We start from the raw sequence: 15,519 nt of genomic DNA, 5'->3' as shown, positions 1-15,519 counted from the left end.
TAACTACCAAAGCAGGTACTTCTCCAAGAAGATTGAACCTAGAATGAAAAAAGCAGGATTCCAAAAAGAATGGCGATAATTATGGCATTGGTACACAAACCATGTGACAAAATTTCATAATATATATACACACATACTCAAAAATGAGTGTATGTATGTAAACACTGGTGAATATGAATACGGTCTATAGTTTAATTGATAATATTGTACCAATATCAATTCTCTGGCTGTGAAAATGTGCTATGTTAATGTAAGATGTTATTATTGAGAAAACCTAAGTGATGAGTACAATGGAATTCTGTGCTATTTTTGCAACTTTTTATATTTCGTAAATTATTTCAAAACTAAGTTTAAAAAAAGGGAACCATAGGGCTTCCCTGGTGGCGCAGTGGTTGAGAGTCTGCCTGCCAATGCAGGGGACATGGGTTCGTGCCCCGGTCCGGGAGGATCCCACATGCTGCGGAGCAGCTGGGCCCATGAGCCATGGCCCCTGGGCCTGCGCGTCTGGAGTCTGTGCTCCACAACGGAAGAGGCCACAGCAGGAGGCCCGCATACCGCAAAAAAAAAAAAAAAAAAAAAAAGGGAATCATAAAGAATCTGGGGAATATATCAGGAAATCCTAATAAGTATTAACTAAACATAATAATGATAAGAACACAATAACACAAAACTTATTTGGAGGGAACTGAAAAGCCAAATGACAAACAGATTGAAAAAGATAGGTTAGTGTTAAAGGGCTAAGATCCTTGTGTTATTCAGAAGATTATATACAATGATTAAATTAAGACATTATACAACATTAGCTACAAATGCTAAAAGTTAACAAAAATCATTAAAACAAAAAAACAGAATATAAAAACGTACAAAATAGTAGAAGAGAAAAAGAAAAGAAGAAGAAAAAGCACAATCAAGAAAATGGATTTTGAGAAAAGGAAAAAATGCCACACACAAAAAAAAGAGGATAGTAAGTAGGAAGAAAATAAGATGGTAAATTTCAATGTGAATATATGTCATCATATATTAAGCATATAAATGTAACAAACTCCACTACTGCATTTCATATAAAGGCTGTTTATAATATACCAACTAAAATCAAAGAATGGTTGAAAATAAGGGATGAAAAATATGTAATAGGTAAGTCTAAATTTCAAAGAGCAAGTTGATATATAGCAATGTAAGAGTGAGAATAGAATTTAATATACAATTATTAATGATATAAAGAAAATACACCAAGAATATATAACTATGTTGAACATTATGCATTTAGCCACTGCCTCAGAGTATATAAAGCAGAAGTCTCAACAATCGAAGAGAAAGCCATGACATATTGGAAAACCTTATTTGCCTCTCATAGAAAATGTTATCAAGTAGAGAAAAAATTTAAAAACCCAGTAAGTATAAAGATGACTTGAAACAGCACAATTAAAAAGTTTGTTCTAAAAACAAAGAAAAAAACATACTGCATCACATTAATTGAAGCATGCGAATCAAGCATATATTTTTACAAAAAACTGACTTTCTTTCTGGTTCCAACATTTAAGAGTCTAAATCAGAGACAAAGCTCTCCCAATAAGGTAATAAAATTGGAAAATAACTTTTACAGCAACAAAAATAAATCACATAACTGAAAACAAAAGACCATGGTTTGTTCATGATTTAAATAAGAAATCGTGCTGGAAGCTTCTAATTTTTTAAACTGAATATCAGCTGTATCTTAAAAACTGGAGAATGTAGATGAAATGATATATAAGGGAGAAAGTTTTCACTTTAAAAGCATATTAGGAAAATAAGAAAAATTGAAAATTAATAAACAAAGCATTAGACTCCACAAAGGTAGAATTAACAAACACATAGCAAAGGTGAAGAGAGTAGCAAAGAGGAACAGACTGTAAGTTAAGGATAATAAACACAAGGAAATATATGGATCTCAACAGAACGACAAATTATATTTTTAAATTACTAATAAAATAGAAAAACCTCTGAGAAGACTGCTCATAAAAAAGAAAAAGGAAAAACAAACCTAGAATTAGAAGGGTAAACATATGTATAAAGTATAAATATTTAAAATTATACATAATTCTAGATATGGCACAGGGATGTAGCCACGTGTAGTAAAAATATGTGATACACACCAGCTTTCAGTGCAGAGGTTGTTCTCCACAGAGAGGGAGATGGGGATTGCAGCTGTATATACAGCGGTTTATTTCATAAGAGAAACAAAATATTCATGTTTATTTCCAGTGGTGGGCAAATGGTTGTTTGTCACCTTGTTCTGTCTTTGCTTTTGAACTATATTTTTAAATAAAAATATTTTATATACTAAATTATAAATTTGCTTTCTGAAGACTTTTCCCAGAGAATATTTTTAAAATTATTTCTTACATGAGGCAGCAATGCAAATTGAAACATTTCATTTGTGATATGGCTCATAAATCTGCATTACAAATAAATACTTCTGGTACTTCTCCTGTAGGTGACACAGATCACCGGGCATTTGAAAGCAATAGATATGGATACATTTTAGTTCTTCCTCTCTCAATTACCAAGGTGATGACGTTGGCAAGTCATTAAAACCACATTCCAAAATTTTTGCATCTTTAAAATAAGGATATTCAAAACTATCTCAAATAATTAAATGAGATACTGATGTAGCATTCAAAATTCCTGTAAAATGTAAAGTATTATGGCTGCTCATAATATTTCCTTATATGTGACTAGATTTAAATGGTACTAAAGTTTAACTTCAGAACACAAATTCAATTTACTCGCTACTTTGGGGTTCCTCTTTCTTGCTGAACCACTTTTTCAAAGGCTTCCATGAAACAGCTACTATGGTTGCTACGACGAGAACAGGTAAAGCAATGTAGATACCCAAAAGCCACTGCTTCTTCCCAGCCTTCTCAAAACCTCTTTCCTTGATTAAACCTAAAAATAAAAATACATTAAAAAATCAGAGTAAAAAAATTAAGCTGCCTACTTTTACTTTCAAGTTACAGCAAACTAATTACAATGTTCTTAATTTTTATTGTTATTCAAGGAACATGGAAAAATAATAATAGAATCATAATACTTGAGACTATCTCTATAAACTCTCATTCTAAAAGAATAGAAACTAAGTTCCAGAAAGTTCCAATGTATTCTACATTATACAACAGCTACAGCAAAATCCCACTATAAGTGGGACCCCAAAACTTCAGTGATATATAATCTGCTTGTAAGGTTATCCAACAAACTTGCATTGTTAAAAGGTGCATTATCACAGAATTCCACTATATCGGTGCATATCCTGTTTTTCTTTATTAGACTGTTGGCTCTTTGGCATTTAGGGATCTGTTTTTACATGCGGAGTCACTGCAGTGCTACTAAAACGTCACTGCCATAAAAAATAGGAGACTTGATTCCTAATCCTAATTCTGCAGCTAGTTAGCACTGGGTATTCTTTAAATTCCATGAGGAGTGGGACTTTGTTTTGCTTACTGTACATGCCTAGTGCCATATGATGAGCACCTGGTATATATTAGGAGTTCAATAAATATTTGCTAAATCAATGAATGAATGACGAAAACTAAAGTCATGGTGAACAAACAGAATATTGTTTTAGCCCCTTCTGTCATCTCTTTAGCAGCGATTAATAGATTTTTATCATTTAAACTATAAACGCCAGACTAAAAACTTATCTTCTATTTCCTTTATTTCTTCTATAACAGACACATATTAACAGTGCTGGACACAGGGTGTGTTGTTTGTATAGAGCTGAGACCACAGGATCAGGCATAAAAGGGGGAAAAGGTTGAAAGACAGTTTAAAGGAGAAAGTCAGACATAACTAAATAAAAATTTTAAAAGATACCCTCAGCTTCCATCATATTCAAAATTAATATTAGGACAAAAAGCAAGATTAAGAAAGCATATTTGGCGTCTATTTCTTGAGGCAGCCTATTTACCTTTTAATTACAAATACTGGTTTCTTTCAAAGTGTCAAAAATCGAACTTTGTCTTTGCGAAGGTAAGCAATTTGAGAATTTTATTAACTGGATACAAGAAGAGAGAGATACTTGCCCTGTCCCCCAGGCAATCTGGAAGGTATTCTGGAGCGCGCTTGGCAATCTGGAGGGCTGTAGCCACTAGAACAGTTGCACGTCATCTCAGAAGTGCACACCTAGAATCATTTTTTTAATTCAAATGATCATTTAAAAATATTTTCTCATAGAAAGTAAAATTATCAGCTGGATCATCAAGCTTACTTTTGTATTTTCATCTAGTGTAATTTTATTTGATTTATTTAGAGAGAGAATTCTACACATTGAATGCTTGGTTTTTTAGCCTAAAGTGCACACACGCACACACACACGCTAAAAAGCAGCTGTAAAGTGAGGCTCACAATATCTGCACCTGGAAAATTTAACACCTTCAAATGTTCACCAGAAAATTTAGTGTGCAATTTCAGAAACACCTACATAAATTCTAATGCAAATGAGACCATTCCAGTGGTGTGTTAGAGCCAGCCAGTATCAGCTCCCAGGGCTGAGTGTGTAACATCTCTTCCCATCTCCAAGTTCAGTGACATCATGGGGTAGTTTGAAGTATTTGTACTTACAAATGAGGACGTTACCCTTCCTCACACTAGTTGGTAAACATTTACTAGCATAATACTGCCCTTGACCAGGATCAGGTTTGTTTAATTTGTTAGCTTTTGTTTGTTTGATCTTTAAGCAAAGGTTTTTTTGTATTCCAAGAGGGCATCAGATAATTAATTTCTGTAATTAAATAATTAATAAGAGCAAACAACTTTATGGTGCTCGCTATGTGTGAGTCTCTATTCTGCGCACTTATATAGATTCACTCATCAAATCCTCACAATAGCCCTATAAGGTTGGGACTATTATTATTCCTACTTTACAGATGAATAAACTGAGGCATAAATATTTAACTTGTCAAAGGTCACATGGCTAGTAAGTGATGGAGACAGGATTTAAACTGAAGCTATCTGGTTTCAGAGTCTCCGCCCTTGACCACTATGCTATGCTACTTCTCAAAATAATATAAAACATCTCTCAATTTCTAAGATCTCAACTTAAGAACATGAATCTAATTTCTTTATTTCATGGCTTAAATGTACAGGAAAAAAGTATTCTGTTTGGGGTATCCATTGCCTTAGCTCTATCACATCACCTTCATGTTGTTGTGTGTGTATGTATATGTCTGCTGTGAAATACCTCACAGAAATATTTCGTCCTTCTCAGGAGACACCATGTTGTCACTTTGTCATAATACTGTGTCGTTACTTTTGGATCACTTGGTTAAGGTGCTGTCTTCCAAGTTTTTTCCACTGTAAGTTACCATGCCTCCATTTGTAATTAATAAGCAACTTGTGAGGAGATACTTGTGAGATTATGAAAGTATCTGGGTCCTCGTAAAACTTTCACCCACTAGTTTTAGCATCCACTGATAATTATTTAACTCCATTATTCCTTCTATATTGTTTATACTATAAAAAGGTTTTCCCATATCTCCATTTACCTATTCAGTTACTGTTATTGGTAAACATATTACTGATATAGTCAAAGGAGCTTTGACAAGGGTGCCAAGACCACTCAATGGGGAAAGGAGAATCACTTCAGCAAATGGTGCTCGGAAAACTAGATACCCAATGCAAAAGAATGAAGTTGGACCCTTATCTCACACCATATATGAAGATTAACTCAAAATGGATTAAATACCTAAATGTAAGACCTAAGACTATAAAACGCCAAGAAGAAAACATAGGGGGAAAGCTTCGTAACATTGGACTTCACAATGATATCTTGGATATGACACTAAAAGCACAAGCAACAAAAGTAAAAATAGACAAATGGCTACACAACGAACTTAAAAACGTTTGTGCATCAAAGGAAACAATCAACAGAGTGAAAAGGCAACCTATAGAACAGAAAACTTGCAAACCATATATCTGATAAAGGGTTAATATCCAGAATATACAACGAAATCCTACAAGTCAACAAAAAAATCAAATAACCTAACTTTAAAATGGGCAAAGGACTTGAGTAGATATTTCTCCAAAGATGGTATACAAATGGCCACCAAGAATATGAACAGATGCTCAACACCATTAATCATAAGAGAAATGCAAATGAAAATCACAGCAATAGAAACAACAGACAACTTTGCCTAAATATGCTATAAATGCCAGAATACATTATTATTGTTTACTTTAAAAAGTCAATTGTCTTCTTAAAAGTTTAAATGAAATACACTATTTTATATTTATCCACATCTTTTTCATTTCCAGCACTCTTCATTGCTTTGTGTAGATCCACATTTCCATATGACATTATTTTCCTTCCATCTGAACATAGTTTAATATTTCCTTTAGTGCATATCTTCTAGCAACAAATTTTCTCAGATGTTTATATCTGAAAAAATTCTTTTATATCCTTAATTTTTGAAATATTTTCATTGGATATAGAACACTAAATGACAGGTTTTTTCTCACACTTAAATGACGTCATTTCATTTTTTTTGTCTTACATATTTTCTGATAAGAAGCCTGGAGTCATTCTTATCGTTGTTCCTCCAGATGCAATGTATCTTTCTCCTCTGACTACATTTGAAATATTCCCTTTATTAGGGAAAGCAAGTACAGCAAAAGGTTAATCACTGGTAAATCTAAGTGAAGGGTATGTGGATGTCATTGTAATAGTCTTCAGTGTTTCTGTAGCTTTGAAATTGTTAGGGGAAAAAATGGGGACAAAAGAACATATTTCGCTTTCATGTTTGTTTCAGAATGAATAGGACTGACTGAACACCAATAATTTATCTTTTTATAACTAAAGCAACCACCTCTTTTATTAATTGGAAGCTACCTGTTTCAATCAACCTTGGGTGAGCAGAAGTCACAGTATATATATGGATTTTAGGCCTCAAATCTCTGTTCTTGGTCCTTTGTATATTTTTTATTGCCATTTATTATTGTGACAAGCCAAAGTTGAGCATTTGTTCTTGTGTTCAATATTGTTTGTGGGCATTTGAGACTACCTTCATGAATACATTGGTGTAGACTTAATCACTCAATGTCCCTTTTCAATGTAATAGTTTAACCATCACACACATAGCTATTTCAGTAAACCTCTTTATCTGAGAAATATGGTTAAGTGGTTATGGTCTTAAGATAATAGTAATGAACACATCTGCTATTTTTTTCTTCCCAGAATCTACACTATTCAGCTGGCAAAGTATCTGAAATTTTCTTAGGGGAAATGAATCCTTTATAAATTGGCAGAGTGGTTACTGTGGGATGTGACCCTGCCCAGCTTCCATGCATCACACTTTCCATGCCCAGAGGTTGGTGCATGAACCGGATCAGGCCAATTAGTCAATGTACTGGAACCCTTTAGAAAGAGAAGCTATTTGTCTCAGAGTTACTGCTGGTAGGATTTAAACTTAGAGCTGCTGAATGCCACTTGTATTACCACATGTGTGGAGAGTCTGCATGAAAGTGAATCCTAGAGGGAAGGGAGCCAAATCGAGGGATGGAGGGAGGCAGAACCCTGACAGCATCATCTGAGTCTTGGAATCTAGCCATGCTTGAGCTTTTCAGTTACGTGTATCAGTCAGTAATAATCCTTCTTCTTGATACGTTATTAGTTCTTGATTATTATTTTCATTATTATATATCATTATTCATTCTTAATAAATAAAAGTTGTTTTTCAGCCTAAAAAAAAACTACTTTTATTGTTGATTTCAGTAATTTGGTTATAAGGTGTCTTGGTATGTATCTGTGTTTTTCTGGCTTGAGATTTATTGAACTTCCTGGAACTTTGAGTTCATGCTTTATCAAATTTTGAAAATTCCTTAAAATTTTTTCTAGCCTCCCCTCTTTCTCTTCTTCTGCAACACTAATTACACATATGCTGAACCATTTGACAGCATCTAATGGGTCACTGATTCATTTTTTTTCAGTCTTTTTTAAGTTTTTTGTTTCAGTTTGAATAGTTTCTATTGCCTTATCTTTCAGTTCACTGACATTTTCTTCTGCTGTGTCAGTTGTGCTGTTAATACCATCCAAAGAATTTTTCATTTCAGTTATGGTGTTTTCCTATTTCTATAAATTCCATGTGCTTTTTTATATCTCCCAGTTCTCTTCTTACCGTGTTAATGTTTTATTTTAAATCCAAGAGAATATTTGTAATAGCTTTTTAAAATCCCTGTCAACTAATTACATCATTTTTAACACTTCCGGGTCTATTTCTCTTGACTAAATTTTTCTCCTGGTATGGGTCACATAATTCTCCTTCTTCGTATGTTTGTTACTTTCTAAAATGCTATGATGGATACTGTGAATATCATATTGTAGAACGTGTTGTTTTCCTTTAAAGATTGCCACATTGGTGCTGGCAGGCAGTTAAGTTACTTGCAGAACAGCTTGATCAAGGCTTGTTTTTAAACTTTGATAGGGCAGATTTAGAATATCCTTTGCTCTAAGGCTAATTTAGTGTTACTAGTAAAGCATGACTCTTCTGGGATCTCTAGTGAATGTCCCAGGTTTTCAAAAACACCTCTTCACTCTGACTGATTGTAACTTAAATTAACTCCCAGCCTTCTGTAAACATTGATAATTGTTCAGCTTAACAGTTCTGTCATTCCTTCCCTGGTCTTGTGTGGTTTGATCTTCATCGATAGACCCATAAGGACCTCTATGCAAATTTCTGAACCTCTTCCTGCATATCGATGCTTCTTCCCTGGAACACTGCCTCACAGATTCCAACCACTTTAATCTCTCATAATGCCAAATCTCCTTCTCCTCAAGCTACTGAGCCTGCGCTCAGTCCAGATCCCACCCAAGGCACTGCAGTCCAAAACCTGACAATAGGAGGAGAGCCAGGGAAATCACATCTCTTTTGTTTCCCTTCTCTCAAAGAATAAAGCCCTATGCTGCCTATTGTCTAATATCTGAAAACTGTTGTTTCATACATTTCTTTCCAGCTTTCTACTTGTTTATGGCAAAACTGTGATTAAAGATCCATGTATTCTTCCATACTCCAAAAAATCCATGAACTTCTGAGAAAAGGGTAATTCTTTTAAAAACAGCAGATAGTAGCCTCACTGTTTCTCCACTGTGTCTCTCCTCATGTGAAAAAAAATACAGTGTGTACCCCTAGGGATCTAATTATGGCCTTGAATATCATCCCCTTTTCAAAAGTACCAGAGCTTCTCAGAGTGATTGATTACATAAATAGGGCTGGATAACTCAAGAAGAATCTGAGACACACTGCATCAGAGGGTAAGGTTGACTTCCAAGGTACCTATAGGAAATAAACACTATTATTTTCAATTTTCCTTTAAGATCCAGTCAATATAATAAAGCAATAGAAAGAACTGAAAGTACAGCCACTAGAAATAAATGGGTAATTTTACTGTTATTTTCAAGAGATGACTGTCTACCAAAAACCTCAAAAATTTTCTATAGTTTAGTAAGTTGCCTGAATAGAAATGAATATGCAAATATCATTAACTTTCTTACACAGTAAATGTAATGAGGAAAGATCCCTAATCACACCAGTAACAAAACTATGTGATACGTATAAATAATTTTAACAAGGAATATGCAACACCATGTGAAGAAAACATAAAACTATCCTGAAAATAACAAAGTCTTGAATAAATAATCTAAAAATGGGATAATTAGAAAATCTGCCATATCAATATAAATATTTGATTTTTACCAATAGCTATAAATGTAAAAAAATATTATACTGGTATGAGAATAGATAGGTAAAGAAAATAAAACAGCCATTATACATATTTGGCAAATGAATAATATACATGGAACCACATCTTAGACACCAGTGGGCAAAAGGCAGGAATAGATAATTTACTGATCAACACATGGTTATTAAACATGAATATGTGTTCAATCTCACTAACAGTCAAAGGAGACAATTAAAACCATAGTGAAGAACTTTCTCTTGTGTATCAAGGTGGCAAATATCAAAAATAAAATAGTACTTAGACTTGAGAGGAAGAAATGAAAGAGGCATTCTTATATGCCTATTCCCATAGAATAAATTTATAAAACTTATTGGAAAGCATTTAAAATTGTAGGTTAGTATCTTAAAGAGGATTAACCCCCTTATACTCTATAATTCTAGTTTTGGGAATCTATCCCATAGAAATAGCAAGAATGCTTACAAATATTTATGTACAAGTTTGTTCATCAAAGCAAATTTTGATAATAATGAAGAATCAAATATCATATGACATTTAACATAACAGAATGGTTAAAATAAAAAAGTTACAGTCATCTCTCAGTATCCAATGGGGATTGGTTCCAGGACCCCTGTAGATATCAAAGTTCTTTATATAAACTGGATAGTACAGTTGGCCCTCCATATCTGCAGGTTCCACATCCATGGATATGAAGGGCCAATTGTAAATAATATTGTTTCTTATAACGATTTTTAGGCAATATTTAAAGCATGGAAAAGTTCTTGAGAAATGTGTGGGATTAAAAAAGCAAGCTATTTCCCTTTATATATATTACCATGTCTGCTTTGTTGAATCAGTGACTCAATGGATAAATTTGCATACTCACACAAACAAACACATTTGATGAATGAATGAATAAATGAATTTATACATATGTACACATGTACATATATTGACAAAGAAAAAAGCTTGCAGGAGAAGAGTTAACTCTGTATTGTAAAAAAAATATGGTTAATTTCTTGCTTTCTACTTTAGATTTCTAAATTTTCAAAGTCCTCAATGATGAGTAAGTACTACTTATTTTATGGGGAAGAAAAGAATAAGCAATGTCCGTGAATTTGAAGGAGTGAGAACTTAGATTGTTAGCAGGTCAACAATTGCCCTGTTGGACAAATTTATGCTCCAGATAAGTTTTATTTGACATGCCCACAGTGTTCAAAGGAATATTTCTAGATCTCAAGCTCAAGAAGATTGGGGGTAAGGGAGAGAGATGAAGTAGAGGAGGCATTTGTTTACATTGCAAGTAAATTTAAAAGTGTTTGGGCATTTGGGGAAAGAAATATGGCTTTAACAGATTTATATTAGAATTTTAAACATATATACCCTTCAACCAAGCAGTCACACTCCTGGTAATCTTCCCACAGAAATACAGGTGCCACCAGAGAGACAAGATCCAGCCTCATCCACCAGAACACAGGCACTAGTCCCCTCCACCAGGAAGCCTACACAACCCACTGAACCAACTTTAGCCACTGGGGACAGACACCAGAAACAACGGGAACTACAAACCTGCAGCCTGCAAAAAGGAGACCCCAAACAGAGTAAGATAAGCAAAATGAGAAGACAGAAAAACACACAGCAGATGAAGGAGCAAGATAAAAACCCACCAGACCTAACAAATGAAGAGGAAATGGGCAGTCTACCTGCAAAAGAATTCAGAATAATGATAGTAAAGATGATCCAAAATCTTGGAAATAGAATAGAGAAAATGCAAGAAATATTTAACAAGGACCTAGAAGAACTAAAGATGAAACAAGCAATAGTGAACAACACAATAAATGAAATTAAAAATATTCTAGATGGGATCAATAGCAGAATAACTGAGGCAGAAGAACGGATAAGTGACCTGGAAGATAAAATAGTGGAAATAACTACTGCAGAGCAGAATAAAGAAAAAAGAATGAAAAGAACTGAGGACAGTCTCAGAGACCTCTGGGACAACATTAAACGCACCAACATTCGAATTATAGGGGTTCCAGAAGAAGAAGAGAAAAAGAAAGGGACTAAGAAAATATTTGAAGAGATTATAGTTGAAAACTTCCCTAATATGGGAAAGGAAATAGTTATTCAAGTCCAGGAAGCACAGAGAGTCCCATAAAGGATAAATCCAAGGAGAAATATGCCAAGACACATATTAATCAAACTGTCAAAAATTAAGTACAAAGAAAACGTATTAAAAGCAGCAAGGGAAAAACAACAAATAACACACAAGGGAATCCCCATAAGGTTAACAGCTGATCTTTCAGCAGAAACTCTGCAAGCCAGAAGGGACTGGCAGGACATATTTAAAGTGATGAAGGAGAAAAACCTGCAACCAAGATTACACTACCCAGCAAGGATCTCATTCAGATTCGATGGAGAAATTAAAACCTTTACAGACAAGCAAAACCTGAGAGAGTTCAGCACCACCAAACCAGCTTTACAACAAATGCTAAAGGAACTTCTCAAGGCAAGAAACACAAGAGGAGGAAAAGACTAACAATAACGAACCCAAAACAATTAAGAAAATGGGAATAGGAACATACATATCGATAATTACCTTAAATGTAAATGGACTAAATGCTCCCACCAAAAGACACAGACTGGCTGAATGGATACAAAAACAAGACCCATATATATGCTGTCTATAAGAAACCCACTTCAGACCTAGAGACCCATACAGACTGAAAGTAAGGGGATGGAAAAAGATATTCCATGCAAATGGAAACCAAAAGAAAGCTGGAGTAGCAATTCTCATATCAGACAAAATAGGCTTTAAAATAAAGACTATTTGAAGAGACAAAGAAGGACACTACATAATGATCAAGGGATCGATCCAAGAAGAAGATATAACAATTGTAAATATTTATGCACCCAACTTATGAGCACCTCAATACATAAGGCAAATACTAACAGCCATAAAAGGGGAAATTGACAGTAACACAATAATAGTAGGGGACTTTAACACCCCACTTTCACCAATGGACAGATCATCCAAAATGAAAATAAATAAGGAAACACAAGCTTTAAATGATACATTAAACAAGATGGACTTAATTGATATTTATAGGACATTCCATCCAAAAACAACAGAATACACATTTTTCTCAAGTGCTCATGGAACATTCTCCAGGATAGATCATATCTTGGGTCACAAATCAAGCCTTGGTAAATTTAAGAAAACTGAAATTGTATCAAGTATCTTTTCCGACCACAATGCTATGAGACTAGATATCAATTACAGGAAAAAGTCTGTAAAAAATACAAACACATGGAGGCTAAACAATACACTACTTAATAACGAAGTGATCACTGAATAAATCAAAGAGGAAATAAAAAAATACCTAGAAACAAATGACAATGGAGACACGACGATCTAAAACCTATGGGATGCAGGAAAAGCAGTTCTAAGAGGGAAGTTTATAGCAATATAATCCTACCTTAAGAAACAGGAAACATCTCAAATAAACAACCTAACCTTGCACCTAAAGCAATTAGAGAAAGAAGAACAAAAAAACCCCGAAGTTAGCAGAAGGAAAGAAATCATAAAGATCAGATCAGAAATAAATGAAAAAGAAATGAAGGAAACGATAGCAAAGATCAATAAAACTAAAAGCTGATTCTTTGAGAAGATAAACAAAATTGATAAACCATTAGCCAGACTCATCAAGAAAAAAAGGGAGAAGACTCAAATCAATAGAATTAGAAATGAAAAAGGAGAAGTAACAACTGACACTGCAGAAATACAAAAGATCATGAGAGATTACTACAAGCAACCCTATGCCAATAAAATGGACAACCTGGAAGAAATGGACAAATTCTTAGAAATGCACAACCTGCCAAGACCGAATCAGGAAGAAATAGAAAATATGAACAGACCAATCACAAGCACTGAAATTGAAACTATGATTAAAAATCTTCCAATAGGGCTTCCCTGGTGGCGCAGTGGTTGAGAGTCCGCCTGCCGATGCAGGGGACACGGGTTCACGCCCCGGTCCGGGAAGATCCCACATGCCGCGGAGCAGCTGGGCCCGTGAGCCATGGCCACTGAGCCTGCGGGTCCAGAGCCTGTGCTCCGCAACGGGAGACGCCACAACAGTGAGAGGCCCAAGTACCGCAAAAAAAAAAAAAAAAAAAAAAAAATCTTCCAATAAACAAAAGTCCAGGACCAGATGGCTTCACAGGAAAATTCTATCAAACATTTAGAGAAGAGCTAACACCTATCCTTCTCAAACTCTTCCAAAATATAGCAGAGGGAGGAACACTCCCAAACTCATTCTACGAGGCCACCATCACCCTCATACCAAAACCAGACAAGGATGTCACAAAGAAAGAAAACTACAGGCCAATATCACTGATGAAAATAGACGCAAAAATCCTCAACAAAATACTAGCAAACAGAATCCAACAGTACATTAAAAGGATCATACACCATGATCAAGTGGGGTTTATTCCAGGAATGCAAGGATTCTTCAATATATGCAAATCAATCAATGTGATACACCATATTAACAAATTGAAGGAGAAAAACCATATGATCATCTCAATAGATGCAGAGAAAGCTTTCAACAAAATTCAACACCCATTTATGATAAAAACCCTGCAGAAAGTAGGCATAGAGGAAACTTTCCTCAACATAATAAAGGCCATATATGACAAACCCACAGCCAACATCATTCTCAATGGTGAAAAACTGAAAGCATTTCCAATAAGATCAGGAACAAGACAAGGTTGCCCACTCTCACCACTCTTTTTTTTTTTTTTTCCAGTACGCGGGCCTCTCACTGCTGTGGCCTGTCCCATTGCGGAGCACAGGCTCCAGACGTGCAGGCTCAGCGGCCATGGCTCACAAGCCCAGACGCTCCGCGGCACGTGGGATCCTCCCGAACCGGGACACGAACCCGCGTCCCCTGCATCGGCAGGTGGACTCTCAACCACTGCGCCACCAGGGAAGCCCTCACCACTCTTATTCAACATAGTTTTGGAAGTTTTAGCCACAGCAATCAGAGAAGAAAAGGAAATAAAAGGAATCCAAATTGGAAAAGAAGAAGTAAAGCTGTCACTGTTTGCAGATGACATGATACTATACAAAGAGAATCCTAAAGATGCTACCAGAAAACTACTAGAGCTAATCAATGAATTTGGTAAAGTAGCAGGATACAAAAGTAATGCACAGAAATCTTTGGCATTCCTATACACTAATGATGAAAAATCTGAAAGTGAAATCAAGAAAACACTCCCATTCACCACTGCAACAAAAAGAATAAAATATCTAGGAATAAACCTACCTAAGGAGACAAAAGACCTGTATGCAGAAAATTATAAGATACTGATGAAAGAAATTAAAGATGATACAAATAGATGGAGAGATATACCATGTTCTTGGATTGGAAGAATCAACATTGTGAAAATGACTCTACTACCCAAAGCAATCTACAGATTCAATGCAATCCCTATCAAACTACCAATGACATTTTTCACAGAACTAGAACAAAAAATTCCACAATTTGTATGGAAACACAAAAGACCCCGAATAGCCATAGCAATCTTGAGAACAAAAAACGGAGCTGGAGGAATCAGGCTCCTTGACTTCAGACTATACTACAAAGCTACAGTAATCAAGACAGTCTGGTACTGGCACAAAAACAGAAAGATCAATGGAACAGGATAGAAAGCCCAGAGATAAACCCACACACATATGGTCACCTTATCTTTGATAAAGGAGGCAGGAATGTACAGTGGAGAAAGGACAGCCTCTTCAATAAGTGGTGCTGG

General features: G+C 35.1%; 1 protein-coding gene across 1 annotated transcript in view; it reads right to left on the bottom strand.

The window, feature by feature from the left end:
- ADAM32 (ADAM metallopeptidase domain 32) overlaps nt 1–15,519 on the bottom strand; it is a 163,534-nt gene that overhangs the window by 24,029 nt on the left and 123,986 nt on the right. The window contains exons 18-19 of the mRNA XM_032618296.1: nt 4,059–4,158; nt 2,766–2,925 (exon numbers count right to left, since the gene is read on the bottom strand). Coding sequence (XP_032474187.1) covers nt 2,766–2,925; nt 4,059–4,158 — 260 coding nt within the window. The remainder of the gene's footprint in view (nt 1–2,765; nt 2,926–4,058; nt 4,159–15,519) is intronic.

This window comes from Phocoena sinus, chromosome 21 (assembly GCF_008692025.1).
Source record: "Phocoena sinus isolate mPhoSin1 chromosome 21, mPhoSin1.pri, whole genome shotgun sequence".
Lineage (NCBI taxonomy): Eukaryota > Metazoa > Chordata > Mammalia > Artiodactyla > Phocoenidae > Phocoena > Phocoena sinus.
The sequence above is the reverse complement of the archived record's forward strand: the minus strand, read 5'-3'. Positions and strand labels throughout refer to the sequence as shown.